Genomic DNA, 23,096 nt, shown 5'->3' with positions numbered 1-23,096 from the left:
TAAATGGAGTAGGATGCAGGAATCAACAGTGAGGAAAGAAACAAGGAAAACACAGCTGAGTCAAAGTAAGTAATGCATATTGTAAAACATGAACCTTTCAAAATAATGGACCAACAGACACATAAATATCTTGTATGACACTTTATACATTTATTCATTGCTGAGAGATACATATTAAAGTTTTGTTTGGCTTTTCTGGTAGTGAAACTATAACAGCCATATTCTATTTGGGGGATTTGGGCAAGTTTTAGCCTTTTTTTCTTTTTTTAATAAAATTCTGTTTCCAACCTTACTTACTCTTTTTTTTTTTTTAATTTTATTTATATTGGCAGAGAGAGACACAGCAAGGGAGGCAACACAAGCAGGGGGAGTGGGAGAGGGAGAAGCAGGTTTACCGCGGAGCAGGGAGCCCGATGGCCGGGCTCGATTTCAAGACACTGGGATCATGACCTGAGCCAAAGGCAGATGCCTAACGACTGAGCCATCCAGGCACCCCTCCAACCTTACTTACTCTTGTCTCAACAGAAGCCATTCCTTTCTATCTGTAAGGGCAAGCTCTTTAAGAACGTGTTTTCACTGAATTCCTAAAGTTTACATATAAATTGTTCATCATTCAATAAAAGCCTATTTACAAACAAGGCCAACAAAAGGCCTCTGCCAGAATGCCCACCCACTGTCTCATCCTACTCTAAGGCTAATTTCTTCAGGGAAGTCTCCTAGCAGTAGATAGTCCCTAGCCCCACTTCCTTCTATCTGGCCCCAATCCCTTTTCCCCACTTTGATCATTACAACATGGACTCTACTGCTCTTGCTCATGTACAGATCTCTCTCCCCCACCCCCACCCCCCCCCCCCCCCGGTCAACCTATACTATATGCTCCTTGAAGACAGAGGTGGTTTATTTCTGTGTCTGTCTGCCAATACCTTACACAGTGGCTGGCATATAGTAGGCATTTGATAAATCTTTGAATGAACACATGAATAGCTTTATGGCTTGGATATTTAAAAATTATTCAGAATTTATCTTCAAATCATACTCAGTTTGAGTTCAAAAAGTTCAAAATCAATACTCTAGGATGCTTTCAACTACCCAAACAACTCAATTAAACAATATACAACACACTTTATTTTAATTAAGTAATTCTTAATACTCATAATATAGGTGAAATTAAAGACTATTATAAATATTAATGCTTTATATTTTGCCTGTGTTTTGTAATACACCACTATGGACACATCTAATGAAAACATTTTCCTGTCCTAAGTGTATTTCTAATTCTGAAAACTATAAATATAAAATATTAATGAAAGTTACATAGTTTTCAAAAATAAAACTGACATATCCCATCAACAACTTTATGAGGAAATGACAGGTACAAGTTCTGGTACATTAGGAAGTTAACTTTAAAAAATATGTTCAGAATCATAAGTTGGTATATTTGACTATGAAAACAAACGGTTTAAATTCTCATTAAAACAACTTTAAATTTCTCTAAATGTACAACTGGCAGAGAGATGAACTGTCAATCATTTCATTCCCCAATATGGAAAATGCTGGGTGGAAAAGCTGGAAAGAAAATCTGTTCAAAAATGAGATGTAATTAAATGAATCTTAGACCTTTTATCACTGAAAACTGAGATCCTATTTCAGTTACTACTTGGCTCTGGTAGGGAAAAGTCTGACCATTCATTCAAAATAGAGTAGCTTTATTTTCCATTCCACACATAGCTGTTTAAGTGATTTTCTTTGAGAACAGAAAAATTATTAGCTATTTGTGATTCAATCTAGCACTGGCTATCCCTAAATGGATACTCTACTAGCGTACTGGCACAATGTGGTCTGCATAATTCACATCATATGAACATATTTTATAAGACACCTTGGTCCTTCTGGTGACTACAGTTTCTTGGATGAGAATATAAGATAGACTCATCACAGAACAAATTCTAAGTTACAGTACATTGTGTTAATGTAAGGCTCCAGTGTATTCTGTAAATGTAATAAACTGTAGCTTTTCATGTTTACTGAAAAAAAAAAAAAAACCCAATTATACAAATTCTTTCTACTTTGAGTCATTGGATACACCTCTCCCCAGAAAACATATCTGTTATATATGCTATTGATAACTTAGCTTTCAGCTTTAAGCAATTATTTGGTAGTATTACTGTTATTTTATGGCTTTTTAAACATTAAGTCCTTAAATATTTGAAAAGCATTCACTATATTCTGATAGTTTACAAAAAAAAAAAAAAGATGTGAACACCAGTTTGGAAAATGTCAAGTCTTAAAACATCATTTTTTTTAAATGGTTATTCAATAACAGAAATTAAAGGTACAGAAGTTAAACAAATAAACTCTTTTTAAAATTCCATACATACACAATCCCCTTCACAAAATGAATCTATAATCTTGCTTCTTTGTCAAGAGAGGGGGAGAAAGTACACAAAAAAAGTTCCTCTGAAGTTTGTATCAATTAGTAACATAAGTTTTTTTTTTCCATTTTCAAAATAACCCTTCAAACAATCCATTTTTATAAGTCTAGGGCTTTAAAAAGCAACAAATTGATACAAAGTTCCCTCTTAAAATATCTTGACCAATTCACTGTTTAGGCTTAAATTAAAATGAACATTTGTTTAAAGACGTTGTATGAAAAAATGCTACAGATTTCCAAATAAAAAAGTTAACTATATACATTCCATAACATTATATACAATTAATGTAAAGGCTATATAAGGCCTTAGGAAGCTCTAAGTCTAAATGAATTTTAACAAGTAAATCAGCTGATTTCATGTTACAATTCTAGGATCAAATTATCCAACCAGTAAACTATAAAACATTATTTAGGATAGGAAGAGTCTGCTGTATTTCCTTTTTTTTTTTTTTTTTTTTAAAAAGATCTATTTATTTGAGAGAGAGCGCGCATGCACAGGGTTGGGGCAGAGGGAGGGGGAGAATCCCAAGCAGACTCTGGCGCTGAGAGTCAGAGCCCTATGTGGGGCTTGATCGCATGACCCTGAGATCATGACCTGAGCCAAACCAAGAGTCAGACACTTAACCAACTGCACCACCCAGGCGCCCCTAGTGTATTTACTTTGAATATGGAACCACTTTTCTCTAAGTTGAAAAAACTTGGGCAAAATTAGTTTTATATATTAGTTTATTTTTTTCAAAGATTTTATTTATTTATTCGAGAGCGCGAGAGAGTGAGAGAGAGCATGAGCAGGGGGAGGCGCAGAGGGAGAAGCAGACTCCCTGCTGAGTAGGGAGCCCAATGTAGGGCTCAATCCCAGGACCCCGGGATCATGACCTGAGCTGAAAGCAGACACTTAACCGACTGAGCCACCCAGGTACCCTATATTAGTTTTTTTAAATAAACCATGTATTAAGACACATGGTTTAAAGGTACTGATTGACATACAAGAGATTTCTGAAGTCTGAAGAACTTTTCAAACTATTTGGGTTACAGATACAAATTTATAGACCTAAGGAGACCTGTAATCTATATCAAAGGCCACAGCTTATTTGTTTGCTATTTTCTGGTTCTTAAACTAATGGGAATTATAATAAATAATCTATGACATCTTCTAGCTCTAAATTTTTGATTATACCATTTTGTTTTTCAATGGTTAAGACCATATCTCAAAAAAAAGTTGTCTAAATAGACAATGTTGGCCTTGAATTAAAGATTTTTTTCACTCCTTTTCTGGCTGTTAGTCCCTTCAAGTCAGTTATTAGTGGGGAACAAATATTACACATTTTACTCAACTGATTCTGACTCCCTGTGTCCCCTTTCTCCCCAGAGCCCACAGTGCCCAGCACATGGTAAACACTCAATACTTACTGAATATTCTTGAATGAATAGCAAAATATTAAGGATGGATCAAGAATTAAAAAGAATCTGGAGATGATAATAGTTGCTTTTATAAAACCCCCAAATAATAATTTCAAAGCTTCTAATCTCCTTTTTCAGATTTACTTTGGTTTGTCTTGGAAATAACAGCAAGGAAAATATGGCACAAGAATACAAGATTAAATCATTATAGGTAAACTACAAGCAAGGACAATTAAGTTTAAGTTTTCATTCATGTACTGAAGATATGAATTTTACTTACACTACTAGTAGATCCCAGCTACTCTAGTTACTCTGGGATATAATCATCTTATCAATTACAGAAAAAATATCTTCCAGTATTTGTTTTAACAATTGTAATTAAATTGCTTATACTATAGAATAAGAAGCCATTAATTAATTTTTGGAAATAAAAAATATGTATATACATTACCCTGATACCTAGGCCCAAAATATATCTAACAACAATTTTTCTTGATTTCTATTAGTCATAAAAATAAAGGAAAAATATATTGTAAGTATTTTCTTCATAGACAATTTCAATTAGAAAACAATAGTTTAATGAAAACAATACAGTGGAGTTCATGTGAGTGAACTGATATGGAGGCAAGAGAAGTATTCAAATCTTGACGGATAACATATCGTCAAATATAACTGAAGAATATCTGCCTCCATGACACCATTTACAGGCAGTAACTAATTTTTATACATCTCAATTTTATCTTATATTCAAGGAAAATACAAGTCAGTAGGTTATGATCCTAAGTCGTAGTTAAGAACCCCTTCTTTTAGCTTGTAAAATGTAGCCTTTTGATTTGATAATTCCTCTACTTTTAACAATGACCGAATACCGCAGTAGCCACAGGGGCACCCACTCATGTGCTTGAATGTCAGGGATGCTTTCCTGAAGAGCTTCTTGGAAACTGGCTTCAGAAAGCAGTTCTTAAAACAAACAAACAAATAAAAACCCAAAGTGTTAAGTTTGAAAATAACAGCACTTTACTATGTAGGTAAGCATTTAAATACAACAAAAGAAACAATTCAAAATTGAATATAAAATATGCTTTTCCTTCATGTGTGCTATGAATCTGAACCAGAATATCAAAAAGATCCAGGCAGTTCTTTAGAAAGCCCCTACACCTCTACCCCAGCCTATTTAATTCATAACCTCTGGTGAGTGGAGCCTGCATTTTTTTTTTTTTTTGAAGACTTCCAGGCAATTCTAACGTAGAGCCAGTGAAAATACAGGAAAGTACATACACAGAAGAAAAAGGAAAGGTATCCATAATCCTATCAACCAGAGATAGATTACTTCCATTGCCATGTATATCCTTCCAACTTTTTTTCTGTACCTTTCCCTATCTCAAAAACTGAAAATCATGCTGTAGTTACAACCTAATTTACTTATCTTTTCAACTTCTATTATGAATCTTCCCATGTAATTAAATATTCTGTGGAAGCATAATTTTTAATAATTACCCAGATACTACATTATATAGATATCATAATTTATACATTTCCTCATTGTTGACCAAAAAATTTAGTTTTTTCCTAGTATTTTGCTAATAAAAATAATGTCATGCTGAACATCTTTAAAATGCATGCCTGGCTATGGAATGACAAAGTCAAAGTACAAGTACATTTTGAAGGCTTGATAGACAGTATATTGCCAATTGCTTTCCAGAAAGGCTATATTTTACACTTCCACGAGCAGTTGATAATGTTAGAGTGCCAATCTTACCATATCCTCACGAGCACCAGCAATCATTTAAAAACTCTGGCAACGGTTATCTTTTTATTTGCATCTCTTTGATGAAATAATTATTTTCTAATCCCACATTGATATCCAAGCCCTTGACTCCTGCTCGGGTGTACTACCCACCCCCCAACTGCCTCTTCTCCAGCCACACTGGCCTCAAACCTATATCCTGAAATCCTCAAGCACACTCACACTTTGGGGCCTTTGAATCAGCTGCTCTCTCTTCCTTGAACACTCTTCTTCCAGGTTCTCGCAGGGCTCTCACCCTTCCTGCAGGTCTCTGATTAATGTCCCCTTAGCAGAGAGGCCTCCCTGACTTACCCTATATAAAACAACCCCTAACCTGGGCACTCTTTTCTTCCTCAGCCAATTTTTCTCCATAGCACATACCATTATTTCTCACATTTAACATTTACCTTATTGTCCATCTCCTCCCACCAGAATATAAATTCCATGAGGGTTGGAATTTATCTGACTTGGTCTTTCTATTCCTAGTACTTTGAAAAATGAATGACACAATTTAGGTATGCAAATGTCTGTTGAATCAATCAAGCAATATGGAAAGATTCTACCAGGGTCAGAACCAACCACACAGATAGAGACTAAGTGACCATCTATACAGTATGATTTGGGAGCGCTAAAGGACCCAATTGACCCAAAAGAACTGCTGTGATATTTGAATAACATCAATAGTAAACTCTCAGTAAATGTTAGCTATTATCACGTGCCAGGTACTTTTCTGAGTACTTTACATGTGTTAGCTCCTTTAATCTACATGTTAACCCTACAAGATAGATAATATTCTCCCCTTTTCCAGGGGGCAACTGAGGCAGAGAGTTTAGATAACTTGCCCAAGGTCATGCAGCCAGTAAATGGCAACTTTGATAAATGGAAGGCAAATATCTCTTTGGGAAAGTAACATGAACATGGATTTGTATATCAGTCTATCTGACAGAGAACAGGACCTGGAGGGAATGAGGCATAAGGCAGATCAGATTTAATGGTAATGAGGGGAGGGTAAAACAAATAAAAAGGGAAAGGTTCTGAGTCAGGATCACCTACTTCACAATTTCACCCTGACTGTAGTTAAACTGTTACCACAACTTCTAGGACAAAGAGTAATGGAAAATAAGCACTTTCTGAAGAATAGGGTAATTTTAGAACAGGGGAAGGGTTTTAGAGGGGACTTATAAACAAAGCTCTATTTTAGATGACAAGTAGAGTTAAATGTTTTATAACTTGATTGCTTAAAAAATAAAATGTGACACATAATCAGAGAGCTATGCTATTCATCAACTTAATTACATACTTTTAAAAATTAACTATGTGAACTCTTTAGAATGAGTAAACACAATAAATCTTTTAAGGAAAGAATTGCTTCATTACAGATCAAAGTGTCTGAAGATTCATTAATGGTATATGCGGGATCAGCCTATAAATTCTAATCAAAGGGTTTAGGATTAAAATTAGAAAGACATCCAAATGTAAGTTATGTCAGTAAAGCAAAATCATACCAAAAAAGGATTAAATTTCTCTTCTCATATGTATATACAATTTATTTTTCAATAAGAACAATGCATTAGCACATACCCACATGCCTTCCATCTACCATGGAAATAAAATACCAGACACCTTAGTCTTTTCCTATTTCCTTTGAAAAAGGAGGTTTTTTTTCAAGTGGAGCTAGAACGGGATGCAGGCTCATCCGTCAGCTGTTGATAATAATTATTGTTGGAAGAGCCCCCCCCCCCAAGTAAACAGATAAATGACAGAATATCTGCCAACATAAAGTTGGAATTTAAATGGTTTGTTTCAGAATAAATCAGCATAGAAATTCTTTGTTAGAGTTTCACTAAGACGACTTTTTTTTAGTGAATTTAATTACTTATGAAAGTAATTACTGAAGGGAGAGGCAAAAGTCTTTTTCTCCTATTCTGGTATCATTTAAATAGAAACTGGTAAGAAAGTAAGGTTTCAGACTGAAATACTACAATGCTAACATCTCAAATTAAAAAGATAGTACAGAATAGGGGAAAAGGCTCCCAATTCAGCCAGGACCAAGTCCAAGTTTAAACTTTGCCCCCTGCCAAATGGGTGACCTTGGCTAGTTTCTTAAATTCTGAGGCTCTATTTCCTCAACAATAAAATGCCTAGTTGCAGTTGTTGTGAGGATTACAGATCATCCCTCTAAGGCATTTAGCATGATGCCTAACATTTGAGGAGCAATAACTATCAAAACTCCTCTTCCTACAAAACAGTGAAAAAATGAGAATGGGGCAGACTGCTAAATAAATAAGTATAAAGTATAAAACATTCTCTTCCTAGCTTTTCTACTTATCCTATAAAATGTTGATAAAACATTATACTATAGAAGGCGGACAAGCCATTCTCATTAATCAAATAATGTTTCTGATTGACACCAAACATATAAGTCTTGATAGAAATGATTAATAAAATACCTAATCAATTACCTATCCTAAGATGCTTAAATTTCAAATTAAATTTTATCTGCCTCTTTCCAGATATTTACCCTCTTTAAGTGGCTGTTTGGTACAATTTTTGCTGTACTACACAAGATTTTATATGATACTATTTAGAATATCTTAAAAGATCTTTTTTGTGTAGCTTAATATTTATAAACTTCAACAGACTAGATGTTCAGGATATAATCCCTTCAATTTTTTGCTCATTGACAGACAAAATAAAGCTTTCTGAAACTAAATGCATATATATTTTGGACTATTAAGAAAAGTTCTAGGTAGCATTTATCATTGTACAAAATTAAAAATTAAATTTTAACAAGTAGCTTCTTGTAAGACAAAAGCTCATGATCAATCAACAAATGAAAATCTCAGTCTTACCTTTTGGATCATTATGAGTCAATAGCTGTATGTCAAATTGTTTAGCAAATGCAGTCAAGTCGGGTGGCATCACACAGCAGGAGGCAAGATTAACTTGGTTACTATTTGGTTTTACCTAGAAGTGAAAAAAATCATGACACTGCACTAAATTAAGTACTACAAAAAGTGGAAAGCAATAAAAGAACACAATTTTAGAAAATACAAAAGACTGCATTTTATAGTGCTTAAAATTTATAAAACATTTTTATATGAATATATTTATTAATGTATGCTTTTTTAACTCATGTTAGTGATAACAGCGAAAGAAAGCTCTAGGATGGGGGCCAAAGCCAATATACTGCTATACCCTTCGGAACTCTCCTGCAATCTAATACACTTGCCTCAGAAACAAGCATGGTTCTAAGTGTGATGATTCCAGCTCAAGAGGGAATAGGTCTTAAAGGTAAAGGAGCAAATAGAAACAGTAAGAACATTTAATGTTAAAGTATAAAATATGGTTATAAATCAGACACATTTTGAAAAAGAATTAGATAATTTCTAATAGTTGCTCTGGTTAATTTACAGATACATTCCACATCACCCAAGTCTCTCCAGCAGAATCTTAGCCACATTCTGGCTACCACCAAGTCAAAGGGAGGAGGAACAATACTTTCTCTAAGGTCTTACTGCCCATAAGAAACTGAAAACTCTGCAAAGGAGAAGGATGGGGATGAAGTAAAAGGAATAAAGAAAAATACAGAGGGTAAAGGTAAAAAATACTGGTAAGCAACTTCCCTAATAATATTGTACATTATTAGAGGCCAGAGAGTGGTGATTAATTTATGACACCTATTCCTTATCAAATTCTATGAATCAAAAGTATTTTATATCTTTAAATAAGAGCAAAATATTTGTTACAGATGATATTCCCTTACCTAAGAAATCAGTACCAAGACCTAAGCATATCTAAAGCAAAATGTTAATATTTTTATCACAAAAGTAAAACCGAAGGAAATGGCCTGAATTCATGTTGGCTATAAATGCTTCAGCACACATTTTCTAGGGTTTTTGTCATTCCTTTTAAATGAGATTAGTATTAAGGTCAATTAGGTATATATTTGAGATGAAAAAGGCCAGTGCTTTCGATAAATCTTGCCTCAAAACTCCCGCATTTGGAATAGCGCCTCCGCTCTAAGTGCCCACTGTTGTGCATGATGCTTAGCAATGTGAAGCAAAGACTGTAAACGACAGGGTCCTCCCAGAGTGCTTGTGATCTAGCTGTGCTTTACCTGTGCCCACTGATACAGCTGTTCCAACTGAGTTTTGTCTAGGTCAGAGGTACCTATCGCAACAATCTTTTTGCTCTGAACCAAGTTTTCTAATTCCTCCCAGTAAGGCTGCAAATGCTCCAAGGAGAGATTAACTCCATCTTCAATAGGAGGTGAAGCAATGATGACAGAATCCAGCTGCGCAACTCCAAGGACGGAACAGGCTGATGTGAAGGAAAACACAATAGGGTAAGTATTTGCTACATAATGAAAACAAGTAATGTCTTTCAAGTATCCCACTAAATTCTGTCCATACCAGTTCACTAGTTTTCTAATATAGCAGATTATTTAATTCAGTTTCATAATTTACCTATCATTTAGAAAATTGCCATCTCTTAAAAAAGTGTAAGTCCCTGTTCATCTACTTGGTCTGTGTGGCAGACAGGTCAGTTTCTTTGACCTGCCTCCTTCCTAGGGACTCACAGCTCTGACAGTCCTTCTGGGGAACAGGCCTCCGTGTTTCCTAGGCCCCAGGAATTTTTTGGTAGCTTCTTTATCTTCATAAAATTTTCTTCTCCAGTTCTACTAGTATCTTGTATGGATGATCACAAGAATTCTGACCTCATATTCTGTAATTGGTAGTCATGGCAAAGAACAGTCTTTTTTTTTTTTTTAAGATTTTATTTTATTTATTTGACAGAGAGAGGGAACACAAGCAGTGGGAGTGAGAGAGGGAGAAGCAGGCCTCCCACAGAGCAGGGAGCCGGATGCGGGACTCGATCCCAGGACTCTGGGATCATGACCTGAGCCGAAAGCAGACGCTTAACAACTGAGCCACCCAGGCGCCCAAAGAACAGTCTTGAGACTCTGAAAAACTAAATTTATGGTCCTAATCTACAGAGGTAGATAATTTAATTTCTGTAAAAATAATTTAAAGGGTTCATTTTAAATGATTATTGTCCATTCCATAGTAATATTAAAGAGCTAATTACTTAAATGTTCAACACCTATAATACTGGAAGAATGTTTTAAAAGAAAAAATGTTGAATAACTGTAATATCACAATAATCTGACCAAGTGCCGAACAAAGATGAGAATGCTTGTTTTGTTGCTGTGGAGGTAGTGGTCATGGTGTTTCATCTACAGTACTACAAGGGCTAAGAATATGGTTAAGGAGAATTTCATCTCCAAACGTATAGTCAACAATTATGTTACAGCTTTTACGTTCCTCATATATATCAAAATATGAACCTATGTGAGTCGATATGATCTGACACAAGCCTTAAGAAATCGGGCTAGAACTTTAGAAAGTAAAATTGGAATGAGCTCATCTTTTTCACCTGGTCCTGAACACAAGATATAACTACTACACCTACACTAATTTAAAATTATGAAGGTAAAAAGTTAAATCTTTGCTTACCCATGTCAACTGCATTTCTAGTTGAGGATGAAGAGTTTGATCCTACAATGAAGAGTTTTGCTGGGTAACAAAAGAAAACAAAACTGATTACTAAATTTGGGTAACATTCTACTAGACAGTATGAACACTGCCAACAATACTAAGTTGACAGAGAATCCTGAATGAATTATTTTTCCTTTCCTAGTCACGTAATTTTATAGTTTTCATTTTAAGACATGAAAATACCTTTCCATTGTAATTTTTAAATTACATGCCAATTGCCAAAAAATATTCATTTGTAAAAAAAAAAATATTAATTTTCCATTTGCTAGAAGGCAGGTCACATAAATATACAAATTACTCAAAATGTACATTTTTATGAATTAAATATTAATGGAACATATTATATACATTCTCCAATAAACTAAAATCAATAAAAGGCTAAGCTAAAACTGCTTGTAATGTGAAGAAAAAGGAAAAGAAAAACCCCACGATCCCACCTTCCTAATATAACCATTTTAATTTTTAGACATTAGCTTCTAGCTTTTGGTCATATGAGGCAGGGTATAACATTTATTCTACTTCTATTTAGTTTACCTTTATGTAATATTTTTTTACATCTTTAGTTTTCTTAACTTTTTTTTATCATAATGGTAATACGTATTCTTTCTAGAAATGAGAAAAACCGAAGGGTGGGTGGTTGGGGGATGAGGTAACTGGGTGATGGGCATGAAGAAGGGCACATGATGTAACGAGCACTGGGTCTTATATAAGACTGATGAATCACTGAACTCTACCTCTGAAACTAATAATACATTATATGTTAATTAACTGAATTTAAATTTTAACAAATGGAAAAAAAAAGAAGTGAGGAAAACCCAAGAGTTTCTAGAAAGACTAAAAAAATTGCCAATAGTCTCATCACTGAAAGCAGTTTAGATTTTTGTATACTCTATTTTTAACGAATAATTTTACATACTCATTTTTATTTTTTTTATTTTTAAGATTGTTATTTATTTGACAGAGAGAGACACAGCGAGAGAGAAAACACAAGCAGGGGGGAGTGGGAGAGGGAGAAGCAGGCTTCCTGCGGAGCAGGGAGCCCGATTCAGGGCTCAATCCCAGGACCCTGGGACCATGACCTGAGCCGAAGGCAGACGCTTAACCACTGAGCCACCTAGGCACCCTTACATACTCATTTTTAGTGGTTAAACATTATTCTGTAATTTTGATAGGGTATAACTCAAATGATTTCCTACTTTTTGAACATTTACATTAGTTCCAGTTTTTTGTTATCACATACAATGCTAAAATAAACATCTTCGTAACTTCAACTTTCTGCTGAAGCATTTTCCAAGGACAAATTGTCAGGAATGTGTATGAGTCAAAGGGTATGATCTTTTTCGTGAATCTTTTTTTTTTTTTTAAGATTTTATTTATTTATTTGAGAAAGAGAGAGCATGAGCAGGAGGAGGGGCAGAGGGAGAAGGAGAGGCAGACTCCCCACTGAGCATGGCCTGATGTGGGCTCCATCCCAGGGCCCTGAGATCAGGACCTGAGCCGAAATCAGAAATTTAACTGACTGAGCCACCCAGATGCCCTGAATCTTGTTCTCTTTTATTTACTTCCTACTTTTATATAAAAGACTTGTACCAGTTACCAGCCAACTAAAAGTTAAGAATTGCTCTAACAATATACAACACTATCAAAAATATATATAGTTTTTGCTAATTTAGTATGTACAATATATATCTGTCCAGGACTGCATTAATTGGCATTTCTTTGGTTACCAGGAAAGCTGAGTAGTTTTCTATTAAAATTGAGGCTTTAACTTGATTCAAACTCAAATTTATTTATATAAATTTACTTTATGTAAATTCACTGTTCAAAATCTAAATTTACTCAATAGACAAATAGGTAGAGTAGTAGTAGAGAAAATCAGAAAAGGGAGTGCAAAGAAAAGAGGGCTAATGAACTATGTATATGTCAATTGCCTGGTATTCAACAAACATAACAAATTTACCTTGTACATTTATTTGTCCTTTCCTTTCTACTACTAGATAATCTTCCTAAAGCATTGCTTTCCTTACTCGACTTCTCTATTTAAAACTCATCACCACTCCCCTACCAACCAGGTGAGAGTGAATCTTCACCACTTTAATCCATCCATAGTTCCCATAATTATACTCCATGAAAACCCTCCTTTACCACTATCCCTCTGGCCATGAATTTGTGCCATTTGAAATGGTCCTTCTCCAAAATGAGAGGCATTCTTAGATAGGTAGAGAAAGGAAAGCTCTTCATATGGGGAGAATTTTGATACCTATCAAAAATCTCAAGCCCCCTAGGAACTGAGGTCAACCTGTAAGAGCTCCAAGATGGATCTAAACCATGAGGAATTGCAATCAACCAGAGAGGAGGTTGCTTTTAATTCCTTTCCAACACAAATAACAATGTGAAATTAATAGAAAGAAATGGGTTTTGGAGTCAGGCATACGTGGATGGATTCCTGGTTCAACCTCTTACTGGTTATAAGACAACTTTCAAGTTATTTAATGTCATTTGTGCAATGGGGATAATAGACCTACCTTGTAGAATTGTTTTGAGAATCATGTGAAGAAATAGAACCAAAATGTGCTAAGTACACTGCCTGGTATGAAACAAGACTCGATAAATGGTAGTTGAGTTAAAAAAAACAATGCCGTATGTATCTCATCTTACATGTCCATCCTAATAAAATATAACAACCAAGACAAAACTACAAATGGTAACAAATCAGAGCTACTTAGCACATAACTTTTTGCCAACTGCTGTGCCAAGTGCATTTTTTGTGTTATTTCATCTAATTTACAAAGAAGCCTGTGAAACAGATGCATCCCTATTTTACAGATGAGAAAATGAGGCTCAAAGAGGTCAAATAACTTGTTAGCCCAAGATTATACCAGTCACTAATCTGCATACTGAGGAATTTTGATCTAGTTAAGTTCAAGCTTTTAATGACTATGCTATGCTGACAGCAAGATGAGGGCAAGAACAGCCCATCTCTTTATTTTTTCATTCCTTGAGGTTGGCGTGGTCTCTGGTGAATAGTGACTTGATACATTTGTTGAATGGGTATATCACGGATTTTATTTCTCTTCGTGCAACTTGTTGCCCAGACTTTGGTCTACACTTCCAGGTGACTTCAGCCGTTGCCCAGCAGTGCTCCACCAGGAAGGGAGGACCTGTGCTGGCTCTGGATAGACACTGCTCTTAAGCCTTCCCTTTATTCTTTCCATTTCCTCCATCTTAATGTTCCTGAAGTCCGACATATAAATTAATGAGACCATCATGAAGAAAAGGAAGGTGAAGTCCTCTTCTGACTCCACTTAAGTAGCCAAAACTGACCTCCTATAACCTCCTCTTGGGAGTTTATATTATGTTTAAGAAGAATCTTTAGGGACGCCTGGGTGGCTCAGTTGGTTAAAGTGTCTGCCTTCCCAGGGTCCTGGGATGGAGCCCCACGTCAGGCTCCCTGCTCAGCGGGGAGGCTGCTTCTCCTTCTCCTCCCCACTTGTGCTCTCTCTCTCTCTTGCTCACTATCTCAAATAAATAAATAAAATCTTTAAAAAAAAAAAAAAAGAATCTTTCTATTTCTCACACTTAGTGACTGAGTCACTCATTACCAGAAGCAAAGAAAGGCTTATTCCCCCTGCCTGACAAAACCTCACTATCATTTCCACTGTATAACAAAATAAATTGTAAAGGCTGGACTTTACCAGAAACTTTCATTTCTTCTCTTTCATCAGGATTTATCTTTTCTACTGCATGAGATACGGTACATTCCAAGACATCTGGAAATTCCTAGAACAAACAATGTTTACAGTAACTATAAAACTAATGTTTTTAATTAGCTATATGTTTTCTATTGTCCATAATGCCCTTTAGAAACAGAGAACCCAGAAGATAACAGGGTTCTTTACCTGATGTCTGGATGGGCTTCATAAGGTTTGTAAAGCCCTGAAACAAAGGTAAAATGCTGTGTATCCATTTTCTGGGGAAAAGGATCTCATTTTGATCAGGTACTGAGAGGAATGCAAACAAATGGTGATGGTGGAGGCAGCATGCGAGGAGTTATAACCACTAACATAGTACATAATTTTACTTAAAAACGAAACCAATGAAAATATTTATCTATTCTGCATAAGGACATGTTAAAAGCTTCCTATATTAATCACAAACATTTTAAACCAAGACTTTTTTTCTGAGTGCAATAAAAAAGGCAATTCTAATGCATTATAATTAATAATTTATGAGGAAAATGGTAAGATGTTAGTATATATAAATCAGAAACACATTAACTCACATTTACAAGATTAAAACAGTAAACAGTGAGGCCTTTCCCACAATTCTTGAGCATATTACAATGCCTGGCACATATCAAGGGCTTAGTGTTTGTCAGTCATGCATAAATGGAGGCAAATGGTCATTTTAGAGAAACAGAGACTGATAGAAGACATTAATCAACATCTGCCTAGCAGCTATGGAGTTTAAACTTGCAGAATGCCCACGGCAACAACTGTTTCCAGCGCATGTCCTTGTCCATAGTTTTAAAGTAGTCGATGTAATTTGTTATGAGCCTTTGGCTGAGTTGGATTCCAAAGAGTGGTTTGCAGACAGGTGGTCTGTATATTAACATTTATGATAAGTCATTTATTAACATTTAATGAAACACCCAGTGTTTCCCTCAAAACTGACATTAAAATAATTATTTCTAGTGACTGTATTATTATGATACTCTACCGAAGCAATTTAACAACCAAAACTGTTAAATAGTCATTTCTTTATTAGACCAAATATAAACTGGAACACAGTGAAGAAAGTGTGATGGGAATTAAGCACAGAGAATCCTGGTATCTAGTCTAGCTGAAGAGTTGGTGACACATCCTGGATTTTCTGTTTTATGCTTAAGCATACTGGGTCAGACAGCCATCTAAGTAAATCAGCCACAGGGAATTTTGTGCTAATTGCCTATTTGATTTCCCTGTCAAAACTGGGGAAATTAATTTCCTGCTTACTGCACTTCCGTTTTGACCTACATGATTTCTTCATCCACATTTTACTCACCCTGACCAAATCAGGGCTGATTTGGGAGCTCCACTCATTCAAGGTCTTTTGGATACAATCTCGAAGCTGTAAAAGGAATGCATTTTGAAACCGTTAATCAAACTCTATACACTTTTCTGTACTTCTACAATAAGAATATATTAGTTTGGTAAGTTGGAAAAAGAAGATGTGAATAGGAAAAACCGTAAAAACCAAAATTTTAGCTCTACAAGGTTTTTGTTTTCTTTGACGAAGACAAGTTTCGATCTGTTTTTATCTTTTTTTATAAAATGTTTTATCTATTCATGAGAATGAGAGAGAGAGAGAGAGGCAGAGGCAGAGGGAGAAGCAGGCTCCCTATCCAGGAGAGAGCCCGATGCGGGACTCGATCCCAGGACCCTGGGCTCATGACCTGAGCCGAAGGCAGACGCTTAACCATCTGAGCCACCCAGGTGCCCCTAGATCTGTTTTTATCTTAATCTTCAAATGTTGATGTAATACAGTAATCTATTTTTAAAGTGTCTTTGTACCAATGAAAGTTTAAGTAAGCCTTTGAGACATAAAAGCATTCACAACGAAACAAATAAAATTTTTCAAGAATAAGGTTTATAAATAGAGGAACGTGAGTTCAAGCCCAGGGAGGCTGACTAAAATTATATTAACCACTATGAGATAATCCTCACAAGACAAATAAATGATTGTCTAAGTGTGGCCCGAGGAACTCCATTATTCACCTGTGGCGTTCATTAAAAATTCCAGTTTCTAAGCCCCATCCTAGACCTGCTGAATTTAAGGGCGGCAGAATTTGCATTTTAACAAGCATCCCAAGAAATCAACATGTAAAGTCTGAGAACTACCACAGTCCTATCTTACATAAGTCAACTTGCATAATGTCAGCCCATATGTCATTTCCTACCACTTAGGTTTATCTCCAACCCGTCTTCAATGTTTTCTTATACAAACAAATAAAACTTGTTTACACTAACATTACAACATATGTTGTAAATCCATTAAACTGTTCATGCAACTTTCATCCCTTATGTCGGTGTATTTCAAACTTGTCTGATAGAGCTCCAAAGTAAGACCTACATACATTCACATATAGGGTAAGGACCTAAATAAATAGAACAAAAAATTTATAAAATGGTATGTTCACTACATGCTAGGCACTCTGATGGCTTCTATTCTATTAATTAGAAAAAAACCATGCTGTTCTATGGCTCACCAAACTGACTTATGACCACTAATGGGCAACACTAGCAATATGAAATCACTACCTTATAAACATCCAAGGACACAGTGCTTTGCATTCTGTGGGCAATCAATGAAAAAATAAATGAGTAACTGGGATCAAGTCCCTAAACTGCAAAAGCACTTTCTTAATAGCAATAACACAGACTAAACTTCGGAACTCACTGATCTATGATTGCTTATGATAAAAACTGACACAGCACTTTACTGCTTTTATCTTACTACAGGTAATTACAAGGGACAACTGGTTTATCAATTTAAGAGCTCAGAGTCATCTACATTAAGCTTCATAAGCCACAACAAAAACTTATGTGATGTCCACAATAATCCACATGAATTCAATCTACAAGGTCTCTATCTTCATGGAAAATATATTTATAATCAAATTTAAGATATTAAATACAAATTAGTTGATAATTATTCCAGACAGAATTACAAGTCAATATTCTTTTCAAAAATGGGAAAAGTTGGGGCAGCAGGACTAAAAGTTAACAATTCTATCAGGAGTGCTTTGGCTCAAATCATGGGAGAATATTAAGAAATTGTCCTCTGGGGGTGCCTGGGTGGCTCAGTTGTTGGGTGGCTGCCTTAGGCTCGGGTCATGGTCCCAGGGTCCTGGGATCGGGCCCCACATCGGGCACCCTGCTCGGCAGGGAGTCTGCTTCTCCCTCCGCCGCTCCCCCTGCTTGTGTTCCCTCTCTCGCTGTGTCTCTCTCTGTCAAATAAATAAATAAAATCTTAAAAAAAAAGAAATTTTCCTGTGGAAGGATAGCTCACTTGCATACTTAAGGCTTTCCTGATAAAAAGCCCAATTCAGGAAGGTAAGTATATTTTCAGAGTATTCACCTCCTTCTTGAAACCACTTAATTACTCTCGGATTCTATAAAACGTCAGGACAAATCACAGAACAGTCAATGTTACAATGAGAAATTCATTGACTGTATCACAAACCTAATGATTTCTAATCTTTTATATATTATCTATATTGACTGAACATTAACCTTGTATTTTGTTCTCAGTTCTCTTCATTTTTATCATATACGCATAGGATCACTGAAGTATCATCATAATGCAGTGTATCATTAGACCTGGAGCCATATAAGAGTTTTACATATACTGCATGATTCATCTGGCCAAATACTCTTAAAACAAAGAACTGAGCAAAACAGTCCTATAACGGCTCATTTAAAAAACAAGATTTGATTTCATAAAGTTCTAGTGAAAAAATTTTTTAAAAAGATAATGGAATTTAAAAAAACATAGAAGAGACCTTTTAGGAAACCGAACTCTCTACTTAATGTGTAAATTTTCTTAATAATGAGTGATTTATTCAGTTTCTTTATTCTACAAGCCTAAACCATTTCAAGTAGCATATCCCAATTTGGAGCTCTGTTTGTTACAAAATTTTGTTTTGTTTTGTTTTGTTTTACAGGGAAACAAAACATGTCTCTCCTTAACTAAACTGTCCTATTTTCCTACAATATGCTGCCCTATTTTCAAGTTTTCCTCAAATGTTTTCTAGCTTATTTTGTCCTTCTTATGTAGCAGCCCCCCACCCCCCGCAAAACAAACTAGAATTAGTCCTTTGAACAATGTTTTTCAAACTGTGCAGTGTGACTCATTACATTAAGAAACAGTTTTAAAAAATTAAAATAGGATAGAAAAAATGATAATACACAATATATACTAAAGGTTAATATCTCCATTAAACCTTTGAGATATATTTTTAACAGCTTTATTGAAGTATAATTTACGCACAAAATTCACTTATTTTAAGTGCACAATTCAATGCTTTCTAGAGAGCTTTTTGTAAAGAGTTTTACAGAGCTCTGCAGCCATCACCACAATCCAATTTTAGAACACCTTCATGTGCCCACCAGCCATCACTACCCATTCTTACCCCAGCCCAAGGCAACCACTCATCCTACTTTCTGTCCTTATGGACTATGAACTAGACTGCAAGGTAAAATTTCTTACTGGGTTTGCCAAAGTCAAAAAACTTCGAAGGCCACTACTTTAAAGTGTGTTGTAGTGAAACAAGAGAGCAAAAATTTCACCCAATATTGTCAATACACTTGGAAAATGGTGTACTGAACCCAGCAGCTCTGGGAGGAAATTGAAAGAATAGAACTAAATACAGAAATATTTATTTGGGGGGAGAAATAGTCTAAGTGGGGTGGTTTAAACAAAAAAGGCATACAAACTGAGATGGATGGAACCTGGTCACAGAATATGGTACAGATTTTGGTTCCTATTAAAGTTACAACTAAGGGTTCTCATCTGATGGGTGCTCACAGGCCTGGAGCATACTCAGAGGGACGCCATGTGCTCCTGCATAGTGTATCATCAACGTCTCATATAAAAGAGCAAAAACTGCTTAGGAGTACAGCTGGTATCATAATATGGCATAGGACAGTTTTTCTTTTAATCAAGATTTGTTTAAAGTCTTTGATAAAAAGGGGCGCCTGGGTGGCTCAGTCGGTTAAGCGTCTGCCTTGAGCTCAGGTCATGATCCCAGGGTCCTGGGATGGAGCCCTGCATCGGGCTCCCTGCTCAGCGGGAGGCCTGCTTCTCCCTCTGCCTGTGCCTGCCGCTCTGCCTACTTGTGCTCTATCAAATAGATAAATTCTTAAAAAAAAAATAAAATCTTGATAAAAAGGGAGATAAATGCCTCCATGATGAGCGTTGTCCTATATTCTCTCTTCCAATTCTCACAGTGAGCCGATGAAGACGGTTATCATTACTCAGCTTCACAGTTGTGTAAACAGACTCAGGGAAGGTAACTTTCCCAAAGTCACACACCTCCTAAATTAAAGGTTTGTTTTCATTCACTGTTATTTTTCAGTACCAAAACCGTCTTATACCGCCTATATGCCTCCGCAATTCACTGGGCACCCTGACTCTCCACTCAGGAATGGCCAGCTGCGGACCGAGTATGTATCGCATGGATAATTCCAGATTAATCTCTGCCACCTCAAACTAGTGATTAGTCTTCAGGCAAATACACTGAGGCAGATTAATCTTCAGCAAGAAAAACGCATACCTCATTCCAAAGCCGAATTTGAGCGTGGAGTCCTGTGCCGCACAGCAACAGAGAAACTACTGTCAACAGCCTCAGAGCTAAGTGAACTATTACTACTACCTTCACCTGAATCCTGGAAAAGCGAATCTCTTATTAAACTATGTCTTCACCCGGCCGCGGTGTGGGGGGAAGGGGGGCCAGAGGCTGGGGTAGGCTGGGAGGGAGGTGCTGGTCTTCCCTGCACCCCCTGACCCCCGCAAGAGGGGTCCGGCGCGTTCGAGAGGTCGGCTGTCGGCCGGGAGCACTGACCGAGACGTCCCTCGGGATGATGCTGCACCTGCCAAGTGTTTGAAGGCGCGCGGCCCCCAGCTGCAGGTTTAGGAGGCGACGTCGCAACCCCAGCGGCCCCAGCCTCCCCGCGCCGGTGGAGCCCAGGTGCGCGCCTCACCCCGCGCCCCGAGCCCGCCCGCCCGCCTGCCCCTCCGGGCGCTGCTTCCCTTTGGGAGCCGCCCGACCCCGCGGCCTGCCCCGGGAGCCCCGCGTCTCTCACCTCCTCGCTGTGCGTGGACGGGCACTTCTTCCGCAGGCGACCCCAGTTCAGCAGGTTCCCGGTCTGCAGGTGCAGGGTGCGGGCCCGCGCCAGCAGCGCCCCGGCCGCGCGGCTGTCGGTGCCCATGGCAGCGGCCGACGGAGGGGGGCCAGGCGGCGACGGGGCCGCAGGCGAGGGAGGCCGCCCTGCAGGACGCGGTGCCCGAGGCCGGAGAGCCGAGCGCGAGGCTGGCCGCCCCACGCGGCGGGACCTCAGCCTGCGCTCGGGACCTCTGGAGGCCGGACTGGCGGAGCTGCGGCCCGGGAAGGACGCGCTGGCCGCGGCGGCTGCTGCTGCTACTGCGGCCGCCGCCGGAGAGTTGACTCCCAACTGAAGGGACCGTTTCCTGGAAGACAATGACTAAGCAGAAATCGCGGCTAAGAAAGTGCTTGGTAACCGTTACCCGTCCCGCCGCCGGGCCGGGCGGGGCGGGGCGGGGCGGCGAGGGAGCTGCGGGACGCCCGCCCGCGGGTGACTGGCCCCTGGCCTGCGGCGGGCGTGGCGCCGGGCGGCGGGCGGTCGCGCGGCGGAGAATGCGCGGGGCGCGCGGGGCGGGGCGGCGTGGGACCCGGCGCTCGGCAGGGCGCCCCCTGCCGGTCAGAGGACGGTGCGCCGGCCAGTGCCCCCTCCGCCTAGCGTCGCCGGCGGCGCTCGCAGTCTCGCCTCCCAGCCAATGGGCGGTCGCGCTGATGATTTCCTTCCACACCTCTTTCAAAAGACAGCGAAAGCCGCTGTTAAGGCTTTGAAATACTAGCTGGTTTTAGTTCTCAAAAGCGGGTGTTAAGGCAAAGTGCCCTTTCATTGCTTTTTTACCCTCTTAGTTCATTTTCCTTCTCAAGGTCTTTCTCTCCCCCCTCCCCCCCGAACTGCGCGTTTTTTTCTGTGTTCATTGATTACAGGACTTAGACTATTTGCTGGACAGTGTGTGAAGTCAATGAGTAAGACTTAATCTTTGCCTTAAAACTCTAGTTCCAAAGATAAGGCCTAAGCATATGAAATAGTATCTTAGGGCAGTTTCCAAATGAGTTCAGATTAAAGGGAACACTTCATCCGGTGAGATCAGGGAAGATTTTATCTGCCATTCCCTTAGAGATGGTTGTGATTCTTTACTCCTATTAAATTTCATATATGGTAGACTGGGTATGAATCTCAAATTGAACATTTATTGAGCTTTCCTCAAGAAACTTTTACCTTTGTTAAAAGAAATCAGATATATTAAAAGGCAAAATGCTATTATAAAGGATAAATTCCAGTTGGTAAGAATTCAGGGTGAAGTGAAAAAGAAGCTCCTTCTAGTAGGTGGTTAGAGATTGAGCCTGATTTTGAGTGAATATTTGTTGGCTGAATGAAGGTAAGAATTCTTTGAAGAGAGTATGCCAGAAGCAGGAACAAGCATGGGGTATTTTAATGTAAATATTTGATCTTTATGCTGAATTTTCTGTGGCATTATTTTTTTGACTTGTATATTCTCTAATACCACGGAAATAATTCGTGATTAAAACTTAGAGGTTGGGGCTGCCTGAGTGGCTTAGTAGTTAAGCGTCTGCCTTCCAATCAGGTCACGATCCCAGGGTCCTGGGACTGAGCCCCACATCGATGGGGCTCCTGCTCAGCGGGAAGCCTGCTTCTCCCTCTCCCACTCCCCATGCTTGTGTTCCCTCTCTCGCTGTCTCTCTGTCAAATAAATAAAATCTTTAATAAAAAATTAGAAGTTGTACCTCCTAAAGTATTAGACCTGCTTTCTTGCTGGGAATTTATATAGCATATTGGTCATGGACATAAAGCTGTGTGGCTTGAAAACCTGACTTTACCAGGTACTGGCTATTTTAACTTAGGTCACTTAGTCTGTTTCGCTTTCTCTAATCTGGGCCAGATGATAGTTTAAACCATACGAAATTGCTGATAATTGACCATTTTTGACCTACAGAAATGGCTAGGTGCCGTGGTTCCACCTGATATAGTATCTACCACACCGAGTAGGATTGAGGAATTAGCTTACCAAAAGCCCTTAGTAGAGTATTTGGATCATGGTA

At 38.0% G+C, this 23,096-nt stretch overlaps 2 protein-coding genes across 2 annotated transcripts in view; both read right to left on the bottom strand.

Moving 5' to 3' along the window:
- Positions 1–3,139: 3,139 nt before the first annotated feature.
- Positions 3,140–21,543, bottom strand: GCLM (glutamate-cysteine ligase modifier subunit). The gene is made up of 7 exons (XM_028087608.2): positions 21,025–21,543; positions 16,223–16,288; positions 14,875–14,959; positions 11,138–11,197; positions 9,739–9,941; positions 8,471–8,585; positions 3,140–4,792 (listed from the first exon to the last, which is right to left on the bottom strand). Exons 1-7 carry the CDS (start codon positions 21,148–21,150, stop codon positions 4,623–4,625), a joined length of 825 nt encoding a protein of 274 aa, XP_027943409.1. The 5' UTR covers positions 21,151–21,543; the 3' UTR covers positions 3,140–4,622.
- ABCA4 (ATP binding cassette subfamily A member 4) overlaps positions 21,463–23,096 on the bottom strand; it is a 166,462-nt gene continuing 164,828 nt past the window's right edge. Inside the window, exon 51 of the mRNA XM_088022838.1 lies at positions 21,463–21,653. Within this exon, the coding sequence (XP_087878964.1) occupies positions 21,463–21,653 (191 nt within the window). The remainder of the gene's footprint in view (positions 21,654–23,096) is intronic.

The sequence above is a fragment of the Eumetopias jubatus genome, unplaced genomic scaffold (assembly GCF_037043125.1).
Source record: "Eumetopias jubatus isolate StellerSeaLion01/CBP00866 unplaced genomic scaffold, mEumJub1_p1.0 scaffold_4, whole genome shotgun sequence".
In the NCBI taxonomy this organism is placed as follows: Eukaryota; Metazoa; Chordata; class Mammalia; order Carnivora; family Otariidae; genus Eumetopias; species Eumetopias jubatus.
Note: the sequence above shows the minus strand (reverse complement) of the source record. Positions and strands in the feature narration are given on the sequence as shown.

Excerpts from the sequence above, each read along its gene's own strand:
- GCLM (XM_028087608.2), bottom strand. The coding sequence starts at position 21,150 with ATGGGCACCGACAGCCGCGCGGCCGGGGCGCTGCTGGCGCGGGCCCGC. Across the intron at positions 14,960-16,222 it reads TCAGCCCTGATTTGGTCAGG|GAATTTCCAGATGTCTTGGA; the intron begins GTGAGTAAAATG and ends TGTTTGTTCTAG. Across the intron at positions 9,942-11,137 it reads TAGAAATGCAGTTGACATGG|CCTGTTCCGTCCTTGGAGTT; the intron begins GTAAGCAAAGAT and ends CCTTCACATCAG.